Source organism: Canis lupus, chromosome 26, assembly GCF_048164855.1.
Source record: "Canis lupus baileyi chromosome 26, mCanLup2.hap1, whole genome shotgun sequence".
Classification (NCBI taxonomy): Eukaryota; Metazoa; Chordata; class Mammalia; order Carnivora; family Canidae; genus Canis; species Canis lupus.
Genome location: NC_132863.1, coordinates 14,950,844 through 14,973,775, shown reverse-complemented (window position 1 = coordinate 14,973,775; position 22,932 = coordinate 14,950,844). Strand labels below are relative to the sequence as shown.

At 39.6% G+C, this 22,932-nt stretch overlaps 1 protein-coding gene across 11 annotated transcripts in view; it reads left to right on the top strand.

Annotated features, from left to right (window-relative positions):
- PLCB4 (phospholipase C beta 4) overlaps positions 1-22,932 on the top strand; it is a 418,616-nt gene that overhangs the window by 340,676 nt on the left and 55,008 nt on the right. For all 11 annotated transcript variants that reach the window (XM_072800091.1, XM_072800090.1, XM_072800095.1 and 8 more), the window contains 8 exons: positions 1,860-1,950; positions 3,911-4,006; positions 9,240-9,340; positions 11,329-11,364; positions 13,863-14,004; positions 14,630-14,714; positions 15,039-15,163; positions 17,021-17,072. In XM_072800091.1, the coding sequence (XP_072656192.1) occupies positions 1,860-1,950; positions 3,911-4,006; positions 9,240-9,340; positions 11,329-11,364; positions 13,863-14,004; positions 14,630-14,714; positions 15,039-15,163; positions 17,021-17,072 (728 nt within the window). The remainder of the gene's footprint in view (positions 1-1,859; positions 1,951-3,910; positions 4,007-9,239; positions 9,341-11,328; positions 11,365-13,862; positions 14,005-14,629; positions 14,715-15,038; positions 15,164-17,020; positions 17,073-22,932) is intronic.

The following is a 22,932-nucleotide window of genomic DNA, read 5'->3' as shown; positions in this document are numbered from 1 at the left end:
CACCCACCCTCTGTCTTTAGCCTGCGGAGGCCATGCCACACACTCCCTGCCCCTGTCTGCGCAGCACTCCCTGTTCTCCCTGCACCCTGGCCTGACATTCTGCTGCTGGCACTTGCAGCTTTCCCTGTGAGGGGAGGTGCTCTGGTCACTGGAGCCTGCTCTGCCCATATGTGAAAGACAGGCCAGAAGTGCCAGAGAACTGACACCCCTCCCTGCTGGCTCCCTCACTCCTCAGGAGGCCCAGCGCCAACACACATGTCCTGCCCAGCCAGCCAGGCTCCCCAGCAGGACCACAGGCCGGCCCCCTGGGTGATAACTTGCCTGATAACACCCCCTTGGGGTTGGCTGCTTGCCTTCTTTTTCTCACTTTCCCACCCCCGATGGACATTTCTGACGCTGCTGCCCAAATAAACCCTGGGTATATTCACATCCTTGTCTCAGACACTGATTCTGAGGGAATCCAAACTAAGAAATGGGGCCCTGGTTTTGTCTTTTTGTTTTTAGTTGTGTTTAAAATTTTATTTATTTATTTATGAGAGACACAGAGAGGTAGAGACACAGGCAGAGGGAGAAGCAGACTCCTTGCAGGGAGGCTGATGCGGATCTAGATCCCAGGACCTTGGGATCACAACCTGAGCCAAAGGCAGATAGATGCTCAACCACTGAGCCACCCAGGTGCCTGGCCCTGGTTTTTGTTTGTTTGTTTGTTTTTAATTTTATTTTTGTTTTACCTAGGCCCTCTGTTTACTTTTCTGATTGGGTTGAGGTGCTTGTGCTTGCTTCTGTGGAAAGATGGCTGTATTCTTTATAGAGTGATACACACATACATGAAAAGTGTTGTGGGGGGTGTAAGTAGATCCACGTGGCAGTAAGACCTCCCTGAAGTGCAAAGCTTTCAGTTTTAAGGGGGGGGGCAGTTGGGGAGACACAGAACACAAAGGTAAAACCATCGCTTCAAAACAAGATGGCTTGTGACCTATTGAAAACTTACTAGAAATATCCAGATTCAAGAGAGATCACTGGGGAATGGAGCAGTTACAGAAGGCTTCAGAAGGAAGCAGAATTTTGGCAAAGAGCTTTGTTTGAGGCAACACAGACCTAGGAATGCATGGTGCCTTCCATGTAGTAAGTGGTATAAAGTTTACTTTTGAAAAAGTGAATGGGGCGCATGGAAGAAATGGATGAGTGGAAGGGTGGGTAGGTGTGTACTTGAAGGCGTGGGGAATGGGGAATGGGTGACCAGATACAGCACAGTTGTATGGGTCGGAGGTGATAGAAGAAAGGACGCGCTGCCTTTGCATACATAAATCCAAGCAAACAAAACCACAGTAGGGGTCAGGTTTCAGTAATTGACCACTCACCTTCTTGATTCTCTTACTGAAACTACAAAACCATAATCCCAAGCGTAGGGGTTATGTCAGCCTGCTGAGCAAACAGGCTTCCTAATACAGCCCGACGCATGGGAGGATCAGAGGAGCACTGGACTCCTGCCTGGGAAAGCAGTTCTGACCCCAGCTATCACGATGATCTCTTGTACTTTACCTGATACATAAGCAGAGCAAGACCTGAAGTTGAGCAGGAGCCCCTTCCCCCAGCAGCAGCACCCCACATCAGACCCGGCTCCCGCTGGGGAAAGTGGAGTGCCTCTGCTTGTCCCTGGGAGACTGTGGGTGTCAAGTTTACAGTCTAAGGTGAAGTTGCATGGAGTAGGCTGGTTGGGGTCAGGGAATGACAACATAAAACTGCGGACTACCACCTAGTGGATACTGGGCTGTATAACAGGCCTCCTTGCTCACCCTGGGCGGGGAATGAAACTGGACAAGCACATCATTAATTCAGCCTTTTCTGTTTATCTCTAGCTTGAACCAGGCAGGCCCTTACCATCCCCCAATGACCTCAAAAGAAAAATACTCATCAAAAATAAACGGCTGAAACCTGAGGTTGAAAAAAGTAAGTCAAAGACACACACCAGTGATGAAGCATACACTCATTGTGTGTGTGGACAATTCAGCAGTCTAGAGTGAAATCTATTTTAAAACCACTGATTTGGGAGACAAAGGGAACATAGAAGTATTGTGTATACTTTTCAGAGCTAAGGGGCCACATTGACATTTAAGTGTAGGTTCCTGCATTGGGAAAGCATATTCATATATTCATAAGGAGCAGGATTTGGAATGATCCCAAGGCAAAATGAGAAATTTTGAAGAAAGTGGAAGAGGAATTTTAGAATTTATCAAGATAGAAGGAACTAGCGTCTTATCATTTGTTATGCTCTAAAGTCCTCTTAATGGCTTTCCCTTTGCAGTTTGCCTCTGTGAGATATACATAACTAGGGGTCCTGGGTGAATATGTGAATATGTCTATGTGTGGAAAGAGAGAAATGATTTTATATAGCTATCTTCCCTATATTCTCCTTGGAGATGGTCTTTGAAAATATTTTCTTTCAGCCAGTCTCTTAATTCAGTGAATTGGTAGCATTAAATATTGGTATGATTGCATTGTGTTTTTACAAAACCTAGGTATTCTAGATTTTAAATTATAGAAATTATCATTCATTACAAAAACAATAATACCATGGTAGGATGAAAACAAAGAAAAATAAAAGAAAATAATGAAACAGCACTGAATTATATATTTTACACATGTACTATAGATACATGTTTAAACATAACACATTTAAAAAAATAAACATAACACATTTTTATAAAACTGGGGTCGTGTTAAATACACTGATTTTTTATTATCTTTAATTCAACCAATGGAGTGTATTTACACTCCTACTAAAGTTACTACATACTAACTTTACTGATAATGTACGAAACACTATGCAGAATTTATGTGAGATATGCTACCGTTTAACCAGTCCCAAATTGATGGGTTTTCATTTCTGTAAAAACAACAATAAACATGTGTCATTGTTCATTTTGTACATTTGCACAGCTTCTCCTAGGGTCAGTTGGTGCAATTGGAGTTGGTTGGCCAAAGCACATGCACAGTTTATATTGTGATACATCTTGTTATACTGTCTTTCAGAAAAATCATACCAATTTACACTCTCACCAAAACGTATGAGAATGCTAGTTATATTCTTACTGCTGGCTCTTGGCCATCTTGTATGAATGTGTGCCTGACTGGTGGAAGGAAAATGAGACTTCAGTTTTTTTGATATTTATGTTTTTGGTAACTAGTTTCTTTATGTATCATTATTTATAATGTGCTTCTATATGTTTTCCCATTTTCAAAATTATTTCATCTGTCTTGCTGACTTACAAGAACTTTTTATACAGGAGGATAATAGTCTCAAGTCTACAAGTTGCAGATATTTTTCCTGAAGTTTTGTCACATCTCCTGTGTGCATGTCCCTTTAATGTCATTTTAACATCATTCTCCAAACCATGGGCCTTTGTCACCAAGCCTTAGATTCTCCTCAGTAACTGAGCCTTCATCTCAGGCTTAGGACCAGAACTTTTGAGCGTTTTACCCGTGCTCTCCCGTAGTTCTTCATCAAGTGTAGACAGTGTGGTGGTTGCGCATCACGTAAGAAGTCTGGCCAGCAGGTCCAGGTGAGACAGTAGCTGGGTGAGGAATGTAGCCAGTAGGAACCTAGGCGATACATTCCCTTCTCAGTGGTGATCTGAGGACTCAGGCTTTGCAGGTGATCTAGCATCTGTCACCATCTCCTTCCTGTTTTTGTTTTTTTTTTTAATTTTTTTATTGGAGTTCAATTTGCCAACATCTAGCATAACACCCAGTGCTCATCCTGCCAAGTGCCCCCCTCAGTGCCCATCACCCAGTCACCCCAACCCCCTGCCCACCCCCCCTTCTACCACCCCTTGTTCATTTCCCAGAGTTAAGTGTCTCTCATGTTTTGTCACCCTCACTGATATTTCCTGTTTGTTTTGAATAACAGAACAGCTCGAGGCTTTGAAAAGCATGATGGAAGCTGGAGAATCTGCTGCCCCAGTTAGCATCCTAGAGGATGATAATGAAGAGGAAATAGAAAGTGGTGAGTTGGTTTCCTTTTAATTTACATGTCACAAAAAATACTTTAAAAAAAAAAGTTTATTTAAGTACTCTTTATACCCAACATGGGGCTTGAATTCATGAGCCCGAGATCAAGAGTCACATGCTCTTCCAACTGAACCAGCCAGGCACCCCACAAAAATACTTTCTAAAATAAGAAAAACATGAATTTATCTTCATGGATCCTTTTATACAATGTGATGGTTTAATTCTTAATAGTCAAGTGTGTATTCATGCACCAGACTTTAATCTTTTGGTATTTTTTGGTATTTTTTCAAATGTTCCTTCCAGTTTACCTGGGCACTAGATTTTTGTGGCTTAGTCATCTCCCTTCCTGTTGTGCATTCAGCTGCTCAGCAAAAATTCAGAGCCAGAGAATCCTTGCTATAAAAGGCAAGGGATTGGAATAAAAATAGCATTTTGCAATCTTTTCCTATAAACAGAAACATAAACTTCGATGTTTTAATTATAATAGTAGTAAGGCAAGTTACAAGGAAAGTAACTTGAGTAGGGACCCAGTATTAAATTTTCAAATTCTTTCAAATAACCAGCTCACCAGAATTACCAATATAAGTAGATAATTTTAGAAAAGGCAGCCTTGCTTTTAATATTTGAGTATTTACTACTAGCTTCTATTTTATTTGAGCCATATAGCCACAGCTATATGTTTGGTTTTAAATGAGTCATTTTAAAGGTTTGCAGTGTTTTTAGAAAATTATTTTTCCATTATGTGGTATGAAAATTGATTAGCACAATGACTTGGCCTTACATTGTGTGCCTATTGGTTGGACAGTGCCTTGGATTTATGTAGTGGTTTGGGGCCAAATAATTTTGAAATACTTACAGAAACACTCTTGGCTTATTATATGAACATCTGAAATAGATGAGTAGATTTTAGGAAAGATTGATACTATAAGTGAAAACCTGAAAGCTGTGAGAATTAACTAAGCTCAATAATAAGGATGGCTTAATAAAGATATCTTACTATGGAACAGACTTCACAGTGATGGTGTGTGTTGCATGTCCAAACCAGGGGTTGAACTCTACTCCCAGGAAAACAGACATAATGATGTATTTTCATATGTCATATATGGCAGTGAGTGTCTAGGAGGGCAAAGATATCTGGAATTATTTAATTGATGACTATTAAAATTATCTATTGCTGTGTAACAAACACCCCCCAAGTCTAAAGACTTAAAATAGCACTTTATTACTTTCTCTCATAGTTCTGGGGGGCATCTGTGCTCATGCTAGTGCTTCTCCCTTAAGTTTCTTAGGCATTTGTAGACAGATGACATCTGGAGCTAGAGTCATCCGAAGGTTCGGTTGGGCTGGTTGTCCAAGATGGCCCACTCCTGTCGCTGGCAGTTGTTTTGGGGAACTCAAGCAAGGTCTGAAGACCAGAGCACCCCATGTGTCCTTTCCATGTGGTTTGGGCTTCATAGCATGGTGGCCAAGTTTCTAGATGGAGCACCCTGAGAGCCAGTGTTCCAAGAGTCAAAAAGTGGAAGCTGCTAAACTATTTGAAAACTATGCCCAGAACTGGCCTATTATCATTGCATGTATATTTTGTTCATCAAAGCAAAATTAAGGCCCGCCCAGTTTCGAGGGGGTGGTTGAGTGGCAAGATCACATTCTAGAATGGATATTCTTGCAACTGTCTTTGGAAAATGCTATCAACCCTGATGCCTATTACATTTAGTTAATATTTTTTTGCAAATAATAAACCTAAACATGATTTAAGAGTAAAATATTGAGGGGACACCTGGGTGACTCAGCGGTTTGGCGTCTGCCTTTGGCCCAGGGCGTGATCCTAGAGTCCCGGGATCGAGTCCCACATCGGTCTCCCTGCATGGAGCCTGCTTCTCCCCCTGCCTGCGTCTCTGTCCTGTCTCTGTCTCTGTCTCTATCTCTCTCTCTCTCTCTCTCTCTGTGTCTCTCATGAATAAATAAAATCTTTAAAAAAAGAAGTAAAATATTGAAAGGAATGTTATTTGAAAAGGTCAAGAAAATAGTTCTAAAAATTTGAAAAGATGAATGTTATGTAAAATCAGTTCCTTAACTCCAGTTATGTTTTATAGATGGTAGTCAAGAACCTTTAAGACATTACTAGATCCTACAATCCAGTAAAACAAACTGAAGAATAATGGAATAAATTAACAAGGAAAATAACAATAATATGAATGTCAACCACCGTTGTTGTACCAGCTGTGAATGTAGCAGTTTACGTCACTGCCTTATATAATCTTTATTCTACCCAATGAAATAGGTATCATTACATGCAGTCTTCGGAAAAGGAAGCTGAAGCTTAGGGAGGTAATGCAGTCACATGACCCTACAGCTAGTGAGCAGTGGTACTAAGATTCAATCCCAGAATTGCCTGACTTCAGGTTCAAGACCTTTTGTACCTTACAATCCTGCCCTTCTAATATACAGGAATATGAAGAGAACACTAATATGCAAAATTGTTTAAAAAAATTTTTAGAGGAAAAAATATGACTGATGGAGGTCAAAGTGTGAAATTTCCTGAACACACAGTAATGAAAAATGAGGGTCAGTGTGATTCCATTTATCATTCCTTCAGGGTACTTTCCCACCTTTTATGTTCAGTATTCCTACAAAATATTTGGCTTTGGTGGCCCCCATGTTATTCAGTGTGAACAGAAATAATCATGTGGGATAGCATACATGTAGAAAATTAGCTGCGAGAGCAAAATCATCCACTTGAATTTCTTTTTAAGGGTATACAGGTTTATGCTACACCAGTTATACATGATGCTTAGGTTCCCTCAGTGATGCCTGGCTTAATTCTGATCAACTCAACCAGTTGGCTGTAATTACCCTGGTGTCACAGTATGATCCTATGTACATGAATGGCTAGAGTCTCTAATTTAAATACTCCAACACAGCAGGCAAGAGGAAACCAAGCATAGCTCAAAAGGGTAGCCCTGCCTGGAGGCTGTAGGAAATAGCAAAGGCCCTTAGTCAATGAAAGTGTGTGCCCATTCATTAGGCAGGATTTCTATTCAGAAGGACACATGGCTTCCAGGACTGTGTGACAAACATAGGGAATGCCAAAACTGTATGTGGTTGTGGTTATGTCTGTGCATCCTTGCACAATCAAGAGATGGTAACATTCATTCATACAACTCTTTTTCTTTTTAAAATTTATTATTTCAAGAGAGGGGGCAGGGAGGGAAGAGCAGAGGGAGAGGGACAAGCAGACTTCTGGCTGAGTGTGAAGCCCAATGTGGGGCTTGATCTTAGGACTCCAAGATCATGACCTGAGCCTAAACAAAGAGTCAGATGCTTAACAGACTGAGCCACCCAGGTGCCTCTTTTCATACTTTTTAAAGTATCAAGTCTTTATGATTTGTTTGGGACACATTCCTTGACTTCAAGTAGTTTATACCTGGCTGGCCAGGTTAGACTAAGAGATATATGAAATGGAAATCTGATAGTAATAGTAGGAAGTTTCAAAATCTTGTTTATACACTGTGGGTCATAGAAATCCAGTAGTCATGGAATCTTGGTGTCATGCTAAGAATCTAGAGAAATCTAGGTCCATACTTACTCTGTGACCTCAGATTTGTAAATCATATCTCTGAATCTGTCTCCTTATCTCTAGATTTTTTAAAAGACCTATTCCAGCTCCATAAATCTTTTTTGTTTCCTGCCAAAGGCCTATATGACCTGCTCTTTTCTCTTTGTAATCCTCTGCCTCCACTCATCCACTCATCAGAATACCAGTTCCAAAACGGGAGGGTGTCTTTCGGTCTTGCCTCACTTTTTTCCACATCTGGAATAACACTTTGCAAAAAAGCAATCCCTTAAGAAATTCCAAATCTAAGATACCATCAGTTGAAAGACTAAGAAAGAAAGATGCTGCTTCCTATTCGCTGTAAAATACCATTGATTGAAAAACGTGTTACAATACCAGAAATATTAATATGTGAAAAAAAATGCATCTGAGAACTGATGAAATAGTTTTTCATTGATTCTTGTTCTTGAGTTCTTTGCACATTTTAAACAAGCTTAAAAAAAAAAAAATCTCCAGGGACGCCTAGGTGGTTCAGTGGTTGAGTGTCTGCCTTTGGCTCAGGACATGATCCCAGGTTCCTGGGATCGAGTCCTACCTCAGGCTCCCCGAGAGGAACCTGCTTCTCCTTTTGCCTATGTCTCGGCCTCTCTGTGTGTGTCTCTCATGAATAAATAAAATCTTTAAAAAAAAAAACTCTCCAATTCTTATGGGTCTGCTTCCTACTCTTGGGAGTCTATACTCAGAAATTATTTCACTTTTTTTCCAGGAGGAGTCCCTCATGCTCTGTGTGGTTACAGTGCTGGCCTTGTCCTGAGGCCTGTGGGTTTCTCCTAATGCTGGAAAGCTTGGGGGGAAAATCCCTAACCTGGGAGCTTTTTCAGAATGGGGATCATGGGAATCTAGATCTCACACCAGCATGTGGTTCATTTTTCTGTGGATGATTCTTTTTCCACTGACAGCCTTGGGAGGACAGAGTTCTTGTCACTTTCTGGACTGGTGGACTGAGTGCTTCTCTGCCTCATTTCTCAGCTCAGGCCATGCTCCTGGGGCATCAGCTTTATTTAGCACCCACTTCCAGCCTCCCAGTTAGCATAAGCCCAAGGAATGATTCTAGTCTGTTAAACCTAAGCCAGCTTTGACAGGAGGTTTACAGGTGTAGTACAGTCCTTCCAAGTTCTTTCTCTTTTATGTCACAACACACCCAGCTGCAAGTCACTATATCCATAATATTCAAATAAACAGTCTGTTTTTAGAAATTATCAAGTGTATTTTCCTTTTCTTATATCTTCCTTGGTTTTCCCTAAGTCCCAGGGAAGATCAGAACACACTTTGTAAGTCATAGATATTCCTGAGTGCTTGAGACTTTAATTTTTACAGTTAGTGTAATGGGATGGAAATAATCATTCACTTAGAAAAATGCAGTAAGCATCACGCATGCCCATGGCAAATATCATGCTGGACGCGAGAGAAATAACAGCTAATGAGATGTGCTCCTTGGCCTTGAATAGGTAAGAGTTTAGTGAAAGTTTTATTTGAATAAATTTGCATATTCAAATGTTCCCACTTTTCATTTAGCTTCTTTGGAAGAATTTACACTCCACCCAAGGTTATGAAGAAGATCTGACTGACTGGCAGTAATTTAGCTTCATGGGTTTTCCTTTTGTCTTTCACACAGCTGACCAAGAGGAGGAAGCTCACCCTGAATACAAATTTGGAAATGAACTTTCTGCTGATGACTTGGGTCACAAGGAGGCTGTTGCAAATAGTGTCAAGAAGGTCAGAGGCTTGGTGCCCCTCTTTTTCATGACTGTCAAGAAGAGGTAGCAGCTATTAGTTGTGAAATTTTTAAAATGTGACATCCACAAGAAAATAAAGTAGCCTATAATTGCCCTTCTACATTGGGTAACCAGGATCAATATCTTAATGCAAGATATGTACGATATTGTTAGGACATTGAGTTGCTCATTAGCCATGCCCAGTGTTGACCACCACCTATTTAGTATCCTTTAAGTAATATCATTTATTGCATTATTATTGATGAACAGGGAGACAACAACAACAGCCTGGTGACAAAGGTTAACATGTTGAAGTCATTAGCAAAATGGCCTACCTGAGCATCCCAAGCAAGCCCCTCATTAGAAAACCAGTCCTACAAGTTAGATATCTTCTCCCCCTCCTAATGTAGAATAAACATGAAAGTATTTCCATCCATCTGACTATTCATCCATGAAAAATAATTGTTATATACCTGCTGGGTGCTAGGCATAGTCTAGGCCATAACAATCCAGAAAGGTCAAAACACGATTGGTTTCAGCTCTCATAGAGCTTATAGTCTGATGGGAGTTTATTTTTTTAATAATAAATTTATTTTTTTATTGGTGTTCAATTTGCCAACATACAGAATAACACCCAGTGCTCAATCCGTCAAGTGCTTCCCTCAGTGCCCGTCACCCATTCACCCCCACCCCCCGCCCTCCTCCCCTTCCACCACCCCTAGTTCGTTTCCCAGAGTTAGGAGTCTTCATGTTCTGTCTCCCTTTCTGATATTTCCTACCCATTTCTTCTCCCTTCCCTTCTATTCCCTTTCACTATTATTTATATTCCCCAAATGAGTGAGAACATATAATGTTTGTTTGCCAACATAGTATGTAACACCTAGTGCTCATCACATTACGTGCCTTCCTTACTGCCCATTACCCAGTTACCCAACCCCTCCACCTACCTCCCCTTCTGCACCCATTTGTTTCCCAGAATTAGGAGTCTCTCATGGTTTGTCTTCCTCTCTAATTTTTCCCTATTCAGTTTCCCCTCCTTTCCTTATGGTTCCTTTCACTACTGAAAAGAGAAGTTTCAACGGTGTGGTGGATGCCACTGAAGCAGATGTGAATAAGTAGAGACTATACTTTTTGAGAAGTTTTGCTGTAAAGGGAAGTGAGGTACAGGCTGGTGGCTAACAGCAACCTGAGGAGTCAAGGGAGTGTTATTTGCAGAACGAATGAATCTGGAGTATGTTTGCAAACTCTTGGAAATGGTGCCATAGAAAGGGAGAGATTAGTCTTGCAAGAGAGAGAAGGAATATAACTAACTGCCTTTGAGTTCCCTGAGAAGGTGAGGGTATATGGTATCATGATGATGTGAGGGTGTGGTCTTTGATGGGAGCAGGGTTATTTAATCATTGAAGACGGTGGGTGAAAATGCAGGTAGGTGCTTATTTGGTAGTAGGGAAATGGGAAAGTGTTTAAAAAGCAAAAAGCCAAAGGAACATTTTGATTACACCCTCCCTCTTCTGATAGGGAGTATTGCCACTACTTTGAGATTCTTAGATGCCTACTAAGACTCAGTGCCTACCTTGATGCTACTTTAACCACATAAAGCCTTTAGCAGTACCCACACAAGTGTTGAATTAGCCATTCGTACTTGCCGCCCTTTACATATCAGGAGAGATTGCCACATCAAGTTATTTCCTAAACTCCATCACTAAATAATTTAGCTAATATAAGGAAACCTCTAAGTAGACAAATATTACGAACAAAGGAGGGAAATACTATTAAGGTTTGTTTTTCTAGTATGTAAAACAGGCTGTTGTATCTTTCCAGTACTTATTTTGCCGATGGCTTTATGTCATCAATAGTTTTCCAGCTTCACAAATAAATAGAATAATAAGCTTACATATGTTTATTTAAATATTTACATATGTATGACTAGTAAATTTGGAATTTTGCCCTTTAGAGAAGTAAACAAATAATTATCTTTCTCTAATGTAGGCGTCGGATGACCTTGAACATGAAATCAACAAAAAGGTAAGAAAATAATTTCCTTGTGCAATTTTTTTATTACAAAATACTGTATGTGGCCCTCTAATATTGAACAGTTTGTACTAAATATGGTCAACTCTATCTCCCACTCCCTGCCTCATGCCATGGAATGTCAGGCTTACTGTTTATAATATTTAGATGCTTAATGCATCTAATTATGACAGTCTTCAAAAGAAAGAATTATTCACAGTGATGAAATGATTAATTCCTGATAAAAATCACAAAACTAGGGCAGGTGAATAGGATGATTTTCCTCAAAACAAGTGTTTAGTGCAGTCAGGCACTTAGTTGGCATTAGAGATTTCATTCCTATAGGAGCACATAATCATCAACACATTGAATTTGAAATTAAAAGTGACCTACTAGGTCATCAGATGTTCTAGCATACTAGAAAGATGATCTTGTTTCTGACTACACTGGCATTTTATTTTATTTTATTTTTTTAAAGATTTTATTTATTTATTAGAGTCACACAGAGAAACAGACAGACGGACAGACAGGCAGAGGGAGAAGCAGGCTCCATCAGGGAGCCCGACGTGGGACTCAATCCCGGGTCTCCAGGATCATGCCCTGGGCCGAAGGCGGCGCTAAACCGCTAAGCCACGGGGACTGCCCTACACTGGCATTTTATAGGATCATTGGTTAATTTCGCACTGTATACATTCTAGGACTTTTATTTGATGTTAGTAGATATCGACTTTATTATAAGTAAAGTTACATTTTTAGTTTCTTTTGTCCTCTTGGACATTCTTCATGATACCACAGTGGTTTGTTTTATTGAGTAAATGTGAACAGTTTATTACAATAGCAAGACTGGTGGCAATCACAGAAATTTGCCTTATAATTTGATTCCCATACTTCAGAGCTTCAGAACATTATGTCTGGCTGTCTGTGGGGCCCTATCTTATTTGGAGGGAGACCCTATATTCTTACTGTCTAAATAGTAAGTTTGGAATAGTAATGGTAAGTCTGATCTTAATCCCTCCCATCATGTTCATGAACTTCTCTTCTAGAATTTCATAAAGTATTGAGGTCAACAAAGCAGAGGTTGATGTTTAGTCCCTGCTATGTATTAATTAAGTAACTGTGACCACATTGTTTTAATCCTCAAGGCCCCAGTCAGTGAGTGGAGCTCTAATCCTTACTCCACCTGGTTACTGGCAGTAATGAAGTGGTGCATCCCGGAATTCAGCATGTAGTGCCCAATATGTGGTCCTGGTGTTACTAACACCCGAGAAAGGACTCAGACATGGCCTCTGCCCTTATTTGGGTGGACGGGACATATAAAGGAATGATTAAAAATAAAAATAAATTATATTATCTGATTGTTTATCTCAGGTTTTTTTTTTTATTGGTGGAGTCAGCTTGATGATTTAGAATGCCCAGATTGTCAAGTCATCAGATAAGACAGTCTGACCATTTTTTTAACTAACGAATTGATTCATATGGACTAAGCAGTTCATCCGCCTATATCAGTCTATGCAGGAAGTCATGCCATAAAATGGAAAAACAACTTCCATGTGAATCAGAATCCCCTGGAAGGCTTGTTAAAGCATAAATTCCTGGACCTCATCCTCAGAGTTTTCCGATGAAGTAAGTCTTCATCGGGTTTTCAAAGTTCTCAGCAAAATGTTGATTGTTTTTGAAAGTATTATTTTTGTTGTTTATTTTGTTCTGATTTACCAAGAAATAAACCGAAATAATTTGTTTTCTATTTTCCTTTTTGTAAAATAATACAATTTTGACATATCCTATGTAGGGGGTTAGCAGATTAGTTTCAGAATAAGCTTTTTAAAAATGTACCATAAACTACTTACATATGTGGCTAAAATTCTAGACCGGTATTAAGCAAAGTGTGGTCCCCAGACCAGCCACATCATTAGCACTTAGGAGCTAATGGAAATGGAAATACTTGGGCCTCACCTCAGACTCACTTCATCGGAAATGCTGATGATGAAGTCCAGGAATTTATGTTTGACCAAGCCCTCCAGGGGATTCTGATACACATGGAAGCTGTTTTTTCACCTTATGCCACAATTTGTGAAATTATAAATGATAATACCTGCTATATATATTTCATAGATTGCTGCGAACTTCCATTTACTTTTTTGACTGTTTTAAAGTCCTCTGGAAATCTTTTAAAAAAATGTAAGACTAGCCTCATATTTTATTATTATCTCCTTTTCTATTATTAGGGGCTATGATAGACATGAACTTCTTTTTTCCTTTATGTAGACTCCATGCCTGATGTGGGGCTCAAATAATGACCCTCTGAGATCAAGAGTCGCATGCTCTACTGACTGAGCTAGGCACACACCCCAGACATGAACTTCTAAAATTATCTTGTAGCACAATTGAGAAAGAAAAGGTCTTTATCTTTCTATTTGTATGCAAAGATCATCTTTAGTGAGGATGTCTGTAGCATGTATTTATCTGTCCCACCGAGGTCCTCAACGTGCGTATTCCTTTCATTGTGTTTGTAGGGCCTGGTTACTGTAGAAGATGAGCAGGCATGGATGGCATCATATAAGTATGTAGGTGCTACCACTAATATCCATCCATATTTGTCTACAATGATCAACTATGCACAGCCTGTAAAGTTTCAAGGTTTCCATGTGGCTGAAGGTAACACCAAAGGTTAAATTCTATTGCCTTTTTAGTCTGCTTTTATTATGCTGATGAGCTGTAATCTGACTTCTCACCATTTTTCTTGGCATCAGGGCAGCTCTCCCTCACCCTGTTTTAGTGTCACAGACCATGCGTGTAGTCTCGTGTCCTTGGCATGCAGTGACATTCCCTTGTCATTCCCTTCATCGTCCACAAGGTGGCTCTGAGATACTGTGGATTTCGTAGCACTAGGAGAGCTTGGTATTGCTTCTTGCATTCGGTGTATTTTCATAAGACATCTTTTCATCAAAAACAGCCCTCCAAAACTGTACTGCAGTATTTTTAAACTTTCATAATCATTTTTGGGCTGGAGAAGCCATCATCGTCATCAAGTGTACATATTTCAGGGGTGGCTGTGTGGGAACATTACACATAATTTGTTTAATGACTCCAAATTTAATCCATCACTATTTAAGTCAGCTGTCCTATCCACAAGATGTTAATGAAAGTAGGAGATACTGATAAGATAATGAAACATCTGCCTCCAAAGCCTCGTGATTCAGGATGTGATTATGTTTATTACTTGTCTTTCCTCGAGGTTGGATGGGAGCATTTCTGAGTGCATCTTTATTTTTCTTTACAGAGCGCAATATTCATTATAACATGTCTTCTTTTAACGAGTCCGTTGGTCTAGGCTACTTGAAGACACATGCAATTGAATTTGTGAAGTATCCTTATGTAGTAAATGGAATGAATGGCAGGTTCACTTTGGGGTTGGCAGAAGTCTCTAAAACAGATAAATGGCTGATAGATCATTGTGGTTGTAGTGCTAATAAAATAGTATGTGTGAAAGACCACAGCAACTGAAAATCTGCACAAATGTGAATTGTTTTTATAGTCTACACAGTGAACTGTGGTTTTTCTCCCAAGCATCACTTAAAAATGTGAAATTTATCTCTGTTATCTGTGTGTCATTATTGGTCTAGACTTTATGTTTATTTATTGCTTCTGGAATACTCTTTTTTTTCTGTTCTCCTTAATAAGTTACACAGTTATAACAAACGGCAAATGAGTCGCATTTACCCCAAGGGAGGCCGGGTTGATTCCAGTAATTACATGCCTCAAATTTTCTGGAATGCTGGCTGCCAGATGGTTTCGCTGAACTATCAAACCCCAGGTACGAACTGATGTCCAGTGACCTCAAATTCCAGGAGAACACTTTGACAGGATGGTGCCAAACAGTTGCCATCAGTTGGCTGTGGGCATTTTTTAAAGGAAGCAGACATATGGCAAAACAATGTGATGTTGGATTTATGTAATGGTGAGATATGAAAAACTAAAAATAGAGCCATAAAAAGGGTAGAAGACAAAATATTTTGATTTAAATTTAATTTCCTTTCATAAATACCACAGCTAATCTGCCAAACATTGTCCCCTTTTCCACAATATTTCTAATTTTTCTTCTTTTTTGGATCATACTTATCTTCATTTCCAGAGACCAAATTAAATGAGAAAAATTTGAGTATCTCTGTACAGTAACTATGACTCATTTCTCCTTTAGAAAGTACCCTTCCCACTGTTAACATTCAGCAGATATCAATAATGCAGTGGCATGTCACCATAAAGGTACAGAATATGCTCGAGTAGACTCCACTAAGTGTGTAAGGATTTATATATTCGTAGAGGCACTAATCTGTAACTTTGTCCTCCAAAGTGTATTCAAAGGCAAGTTTCCAATATATTATATTTTTCCCTTCCGTGGAAGGAGAGAAGTAAATTTTTTAAATGCATAAACAATTTTTTAAGCTTTTAAAGCCTGTTAAGAGTTTAGGATTACAACTTTAAGATTAGAGATTTAAAACTAGGTTTCTAGTTGTTTTCCTAAAAGAGGTAAGAAGTATTCATGTGCTGTGGTTAATTCCATAGCCTGGTCCTTAAAAATGGTAAAACAAAGCAAAACAAAAACCTTTTATTGTTCAGTCCTTTGCTATATGAGGGCATACCTCCTATCTTTCCTGATTTGGGAACGTTTTTCTTCTCTAGTCCATCCACCCTACTTTGAGAGTTTCTCTCCACCTTGTTCCCTATTATTTGGACTGATTAAAAGGTCTCTTGACTTCCATCCCTTTGCCATGAATGTGGTCTTGACTGTGCTTCCCTCCCCTTGGTGACACCTTCTCAGGGATCAGAAGCTGGAGTCAATTGTCTACACAGCATCTCCATTAGTCCTTGCTATGCTAAACTATGACCAGGTACCAGCACAATCCCATAGTGTTTCTATCAGAGACCAAATACAAGAGTATCGCTAATTTTACTTAAAAAAAAGAGAGAGAGAAAGAGAGAGGGTTCAACTTGTATTGTATTTCCAGTTGTCAGTGAGTCCATTATATGGATTAAATGATTCTAAACCAGTTCATTCACTAGGTCAGCTTATGTTTTTTCTGTAACGTTAGGATCAGTCACAACATGTTGAAGAAGGAAAAAAATCCATCAGCTTATTCTTTTTTTTTTTTTTTGCAAATGAGAAAAGAGAAGATTGTGTCCCCTTGCTAGAGAAAAATCATAAGCATGCCCTGCCAGTGTAGTCCCCACTAGAAGAATTCTCCCTAAGTCTAAAAGTAGGAGCAAGCTACTAATTTTATTTTATTTAGTGTTTTTAATCAAGTTTGTACTCCTATGACCCTACTGGATATCCCTAGCCACCCCTTAATCTGTGATCATAAGGTGTATTCTTCCCAGTTGAACATCTATACTCAACACTAATTGAACAATCATTTGACTCATATATTGAATCCAATTTTTAAAGCAATTCTAAGCATCTCTATGAAAATATATTTTATGTTTAACTTAAACACAACATGATTTCAGCAGGGAAGAAAGTTGTGTGCTCTCAACAGACCCAGAAGTACCTTGTAATGTTAAAAAGGACCTTTTGGCCTCGGATCAGTATCTGATTTCCATTGTTTAAAATCACCCATCATGGTTTTCTTTGTCCAGGAAGATGAGATGCTAAATTATTTTTGTCTCTTGACAGATTTAGCGATGCAATTGAATCAGGGAAAATTTGAGTATAATGGATCATGTGGGTGAGTAATGTGATTTAAACTGTTGTCATCTTGTTCCTGAACTCCATACTACAGCTATATTGAAACTGTGTCATTTTTAATTAGGGGCTGCCCAATTTAAGCTGAGTTTGAGGGATGGGATAGAAACAATTGAAATCCCTAGATAGATTATATTTGCAAGTATACATTCTTCATCTGCCCAGTTTACTAAGCGGGTTTTAAAAAAAAATCAGCCACAAGTTAAGCAGTTTATAATACACACTCTAGAGTTTAATTCTCTGGCTTTAAATTTAAGAGTGGAAGTTTGTATAGGTATGATAGATAATGATTCCTGCTCATTTGGACATTAACTGGAAACATAGATATTAAATATATGTTATTTTGCCTAAGAAATAGAGGAATTCCTTCTATGTTGATTTAACATATAATGAAATTGTGGGTGTCGATTTGAATTTAATACACCTAGGAAGAAAACTTTGTCCTGTCTTGATTCTTTTGCATGTCTTGTAAATAGCAGTTATCAAGAAATAATGCTCTGAAAAAAAAAAAATAAAAATAAAAAAAAAATAAAAAATAAAAAAAAAAATAAAAAAAAAAAAGAAATAATGCTCTGAATATTGTTCTAGTTTACTTAACTGGCATTCTTTAAAATCTGTGAACCAAGGAGTGAAATAGGAAATGTTAATTCCCTAATTTCATAGTGTAGAACACTGAAAGGTTAAATGAAACTGTGAAGTTAAATTCTATAGAGGAAAAAACTGTGTAGCCATGTTTTTCATCCCTGCATCTGTCCCCATGCCCCTAAATTAATCCAATGGAGAGCCATCCCATCCATAATACTACTGTCGGGAAATTCTTGGCCTCTCTAGTTGAATACCTCATTTTTATCACTAAAACCAGCCAATCAAGATAACATTTTTCAGCAGCCGTGGGTTCAGAGTGCATACCCACACCTCTTCCTGCCTGCCAGATGGTTCTCTGCCAGTTCGTCTACACCCATGAGTAACCCACCACATGCATAGCTGGCACGTACATGATATTTTCCTCTCCTGTGTGCTTTGAAAGAAATTAAAATCATATACCTTAAACCAATACGTTAAATGTCAGTTACAGAAAGAAATAAAAATGATGCAATTCAGAAGGAAACCACAATATACACATTGTAGAATTTTTTTAAAGCTCTGTTGTTGTTTAATGCATGACGTTCCTAACCAGGAGATTGATGGATGGACCCCCAGGGGCAAGCTGAGGCTGCAGGGGGTGGTGGTTGTGTGGGGCTAAAAGCTCCAGGCTAAAGCCCAGCTTTGAGCCCTAGCTCCTCCACCCTAGCTCTAGTTGCCTGGCATCTGTGGTAGATTCTGGGCCACCATCTTGTGCTCCATGAAATGAAGACCACAAAATTCATCACATTGGGTTTGTGGCGGCAGCCCAGGAAGGACAAAAAGGAGTGTATCTGAAGGTACTTCATAAACTGCAAATTTCTGTGCACAGGGAGGTTTAAGAAAAGCTTAGGACCTCATGGTGGATCACACACACAAGCCAGGCAAGAATCATTAAGTGCTTTGTCCAAATTGGGCCTTTACAGAGTTCAGGGAGGCAGCTAGGGCCCTCATGGTTCATACCAGACACATCAGCCTTGGCGGGGCTCCCTCCTAGGAACCTTCCTTGTGGCCCCATGACACTAAAGTTTTCCCTTTTTTGCCTCAGCTGTCCGATGGCCCATACTTTCACAGGGAGAGGAACAGTCTCCAGATAGAGAGGTCCTAACAGGAGTTGTACCTGTATGCTCCATTTCTTTGCAGGATTTTCTGTTTCACCCTGGTTCACATGATCAGTGTCTCTCTTTTTTTATAGATTTTATTTATTCATGATGGATACAGAGAGAGAGGCAGAGACATAGGCAGAGGGAGAAGCAGGCTCCTCCTGGAGATCCTGATGCGTGACTCGATCCCAGGAAGGATTCCTTGGGATCATGCCCTGAGCCAAAGGCAGATGCTCAACCACTGGGCTACCCAGTCACACCTCAGTGTCTCCTTTTATGCACCACTGTTTATTTTCAGAATGCATTCACAGACAAGGGCAGTGCTCCTCTAGCCTGAACTCTGTGCTGAAGTGTTTGAGTGATGTGACCAAAAACCTAAGTCCTGTAAGAGGGGCTAGAAAAATAGGATTGTTGAGTTCGGCAGCCCAACTTGGAGATGCATTGACCGTAGCATTCAGTCATGTGTCATCATTCCCTCAGGCTTCCCTTTTGCCCAACCGGAGGCAAAGGTCATCACTGACAGGAAAGAGGGAAGAAATCTTCTCAGTTGTCTGTTTCTCAGCTCTTCTGTGATGGAGTGGTCATAGCTGGTAGTCACAGGGCTGGCTCACCGGATGCATTCCCGGGAAGTGAGGGCATCCATGAAGCTCTGGCTTTCACTACCTTGCCCTTGTGGTTCTCCTACTCACCTACAGGGACTTGTTAAAAACTCCTTGATGGTGTGTCTGTAGACTGGGCTTCCGTAAAGAGGCATTCTGTACCTTTTAGGCTTAGGGTGACAAGCAGTAGCTGCTTTATGGAGAACATCAGTGTGCAAAGCGCATGGACACCCTCTGAATCCATCAACACTAATGAAACATTGGGAACCTTTCTGGAATTTCCTGTCTGCTCTCTGGGCTGATCTCTTGGGAGGCTGTGCCATTGGGCTCAGTGTGTTTTTTAGTAGGAAAGTGAGCAGTAGTTTATGATAGACTCATTTTAAAAATGAGCAAAAGTGTACAAATGTGGCATTTCTATAATTTCTAATGAAACAAAATAGAGCAAGTTCATTTTTCAAGTCTGCAGGCTTTCAGAGGAAATTGAGATTGGTCGATACCAAACTAGTAGGATTCAAGGATGCACACTTTTTGTAGAACTTTCTCAGATTAGGGATGCCTGGGTGGCTCAGTCGTTGAGCATCTGCCTTCAGCTCACAGCATGATCCCAGGATCCCGGATTAAGTTCCGCATCGGGCTCCCTGTGAGGAGCCTGCTTCTCCCTCGGCCTGTGTCTCTGCCTCTCTCTCTCTCTCTCTCTTTCTCTTTCTCTCTCTGTCTCTGTCTGTCTCTCATGAATAAATAAATCGTAAAAAAATAAATAAAAGATTAAAAAAAAAACTTTCTCAGATTGGAACATGTCTTGAATTCCATGACATCTTATAGTCAGCCATTTTGCTTTCTTGCTGGTAAAGAAGATAATGGATTATTGAACAATTGATGCCACGTTGGGTGTGATGAAATAGGTTGTCCTTCCTTATGACCCCACCCTCTGATTCTTATGGCTCCTGTCCACCCATCTAGCTGAAGACCCTTCTCTTCCTCCCTTGCTTTCCAAGGCCACAGAAAATCCTTAGGTCCCTTCACTTGTCATTGGCTTTGGCTTATACCCATGCCCACCACACAGACTTGGATTCTTGGAATGAATTTATTTTCTGTGCCAAAAAACACCTGGCTACATAGTTTGTGGGGCCCAATGCAAAATGAAAATGAAGTCCTCCTTGTTCACAGATTAAGAATTTCAAGATGGTGGCTGCAAGAGCATTAAACCAAGCAGAGAGCCCTATGGGACACAGGTCCCATTGGTGCCTGGGGATCCCTGGACCTACACAGCCACTAGTGAGTGACAGCCTCTGCTGCATTGCAGGCCACCACAGGCCAGAACAGACACACCTTGAAGACAAGCTAGCTAGGGTCAGCCCCAGGCCAGGGCTTACCTCGTGGCCCTGTCAAACTTCTACATGCTCTCTTTTATTTTTTAAGTACATAAAATGAATACATTACACCAAAGGTTGCCTGCTTTGGAAAATTAGACTCCATTTTCTTACCCTTTCCTCCTGGCATTTCTTATTTTGGATCAGTTTACTCTCTCAGAGATTAGTTTTCTTCTAAGCAGATATGGAAGCAGGCAACATGGAAGAATGTTTTTGGCACTAGGAAATCATCAGTATCACAATTTTGTATTTTTGTTGAGAAAGGTGCCTTCAGAAATGGCTCTGGGGAATGGAGAGTACTGAGTCTCCAGGAAACTACTGCCCCTGTTGTTCTCAGGATGCAGAATCCCTCATTCCAAATGTTCCCTGTCCTGTGATAGCCAGAACCATCACCTGTTATCTCCCCTCTGAGCTAATGTCTGATGCTGGTAGGCTCCCCTGGAAGTAGTATGCGTAATATTGTAGTTTCTCATCTCCTTACCATCCTAAGGCTTCAACTTTTGCTCTATCATCATGTTTTCCAGTGGCTAACACTAGCCACAAAAAAAGGCCTAAATCAAAAACTCTGTAAACACAGGAAACCATCTCTTTTGTGCAGTTAGACATCTTTTAAACTAACATTTAGGGTTGCATTCTCTTGGAGACAGGGGAAAGTTCAAAATCACCTTTAATATTTGAGCAATTCTGAAAACTCTCTATATCCTTGATTTAAAAATCATTGTTGTCCCTTGGAGGTTCTTCATTGATGATTACATCTCTAAGTCGAAGGTGGCGTTATTTTCTTTAACACTTTTTTGTTGGAACGTAGAAGATAGCAACAAATGACAACTTTGTGAAAACCACAAAAATGTGACTTGGAATCTTTCCTTAAGGAGAAATATCACACCTCAGAATCCTTTTAGGTTGGATTTTAAAAGATAATAAATTTGATATCATCTAGAGTTAAACTCAGTAAAAGTTATGCTTTTAAAGAATAGGAAAGATTTGATCCCTCTAATTTTGATTCTTTTACACTTAAAAGTAAACCTATAGTTTTGGGGAAAGTACTTTTATCATCCCTTACCTGCTGCTCATATTAGTATGGAATTTCTCTTTGGTTATAGTTCTTTGTAACAAAAGTAATTTTTCTTGGAGAGATCAAATTGATACAAGTTCAAACTGGGGGGTTATGGAATCTGGGTGAGGTGTAATTATGTGACTATAACAAAAGGGCATAAGGGTGGCAGACATTTGTGTAGTTAGGTCAATTTAAAACATTTTCCTTACCTCAAAAAGAAAACTCCTACCCTTGTGCTCTTACCTCCCAGGATCCCCTGATCCCTATTCCCAGATGTAAGCAACTGCCATCTACTCTCTCTCTTTATATTTGTCTATACTGCACATTTTATAGAAATGGATTCATGTGATACGTCTTTTGGGACTGCCTTCTTTCACTTAGCATTATGTTTTCAAGGTTTATGTTGTAGCAGATACCAGTACTTCATTTTCTTCTATTGTTGAGTAAGTTCCCATTGTATAGATATGCTACATATTATATATATCCATTCATCTATCAATAGGCATTTGGATTGTTTCTGTCTTTTGGTTATAAATAATGCTGTTATAATATTCACATACAAGTTTTTGTGTAGATATGTTTTCATTTTTCTTGGTTATATACTAAGAGTGGAATTACTGGGTCATTTGGCAACTCTGTTTAGCTGTCTGAGGAACTTCCAGACTATCTTATAATGTGCTGTGTCATTTTACACTCCCACTGACAATGTATGAGGGTTCCAATTTTTCTATGTCCTTGTCGACACTTAACTGTTTGACTTTTTTACTATAGCCATCCTAATGTGTGTGTAACATCTCATTGTGATTTTGATTGGCTTATCAAATCAAAATTAGTTATCAGTTATCCCTGGTAACTAATGATTCTAAGTAAGCATCTTTTCGTGCCCCTATCAGCCATTTGTTTCTCTTTTTTGGAGAAATGTGTATTCAGATCACCTGCCCATTTTTTAACTGGGTTATTTGTTTTTGACATATTGTAGACACAAACCTCTTATCAGATAGTTATGATTTGCAAATACTTTCTCCCAATTCTGTGGCTTGTATATTCACTGTCTTGATATAGTGACTTTTGAAGTGCAAAAGTTTTATGATAA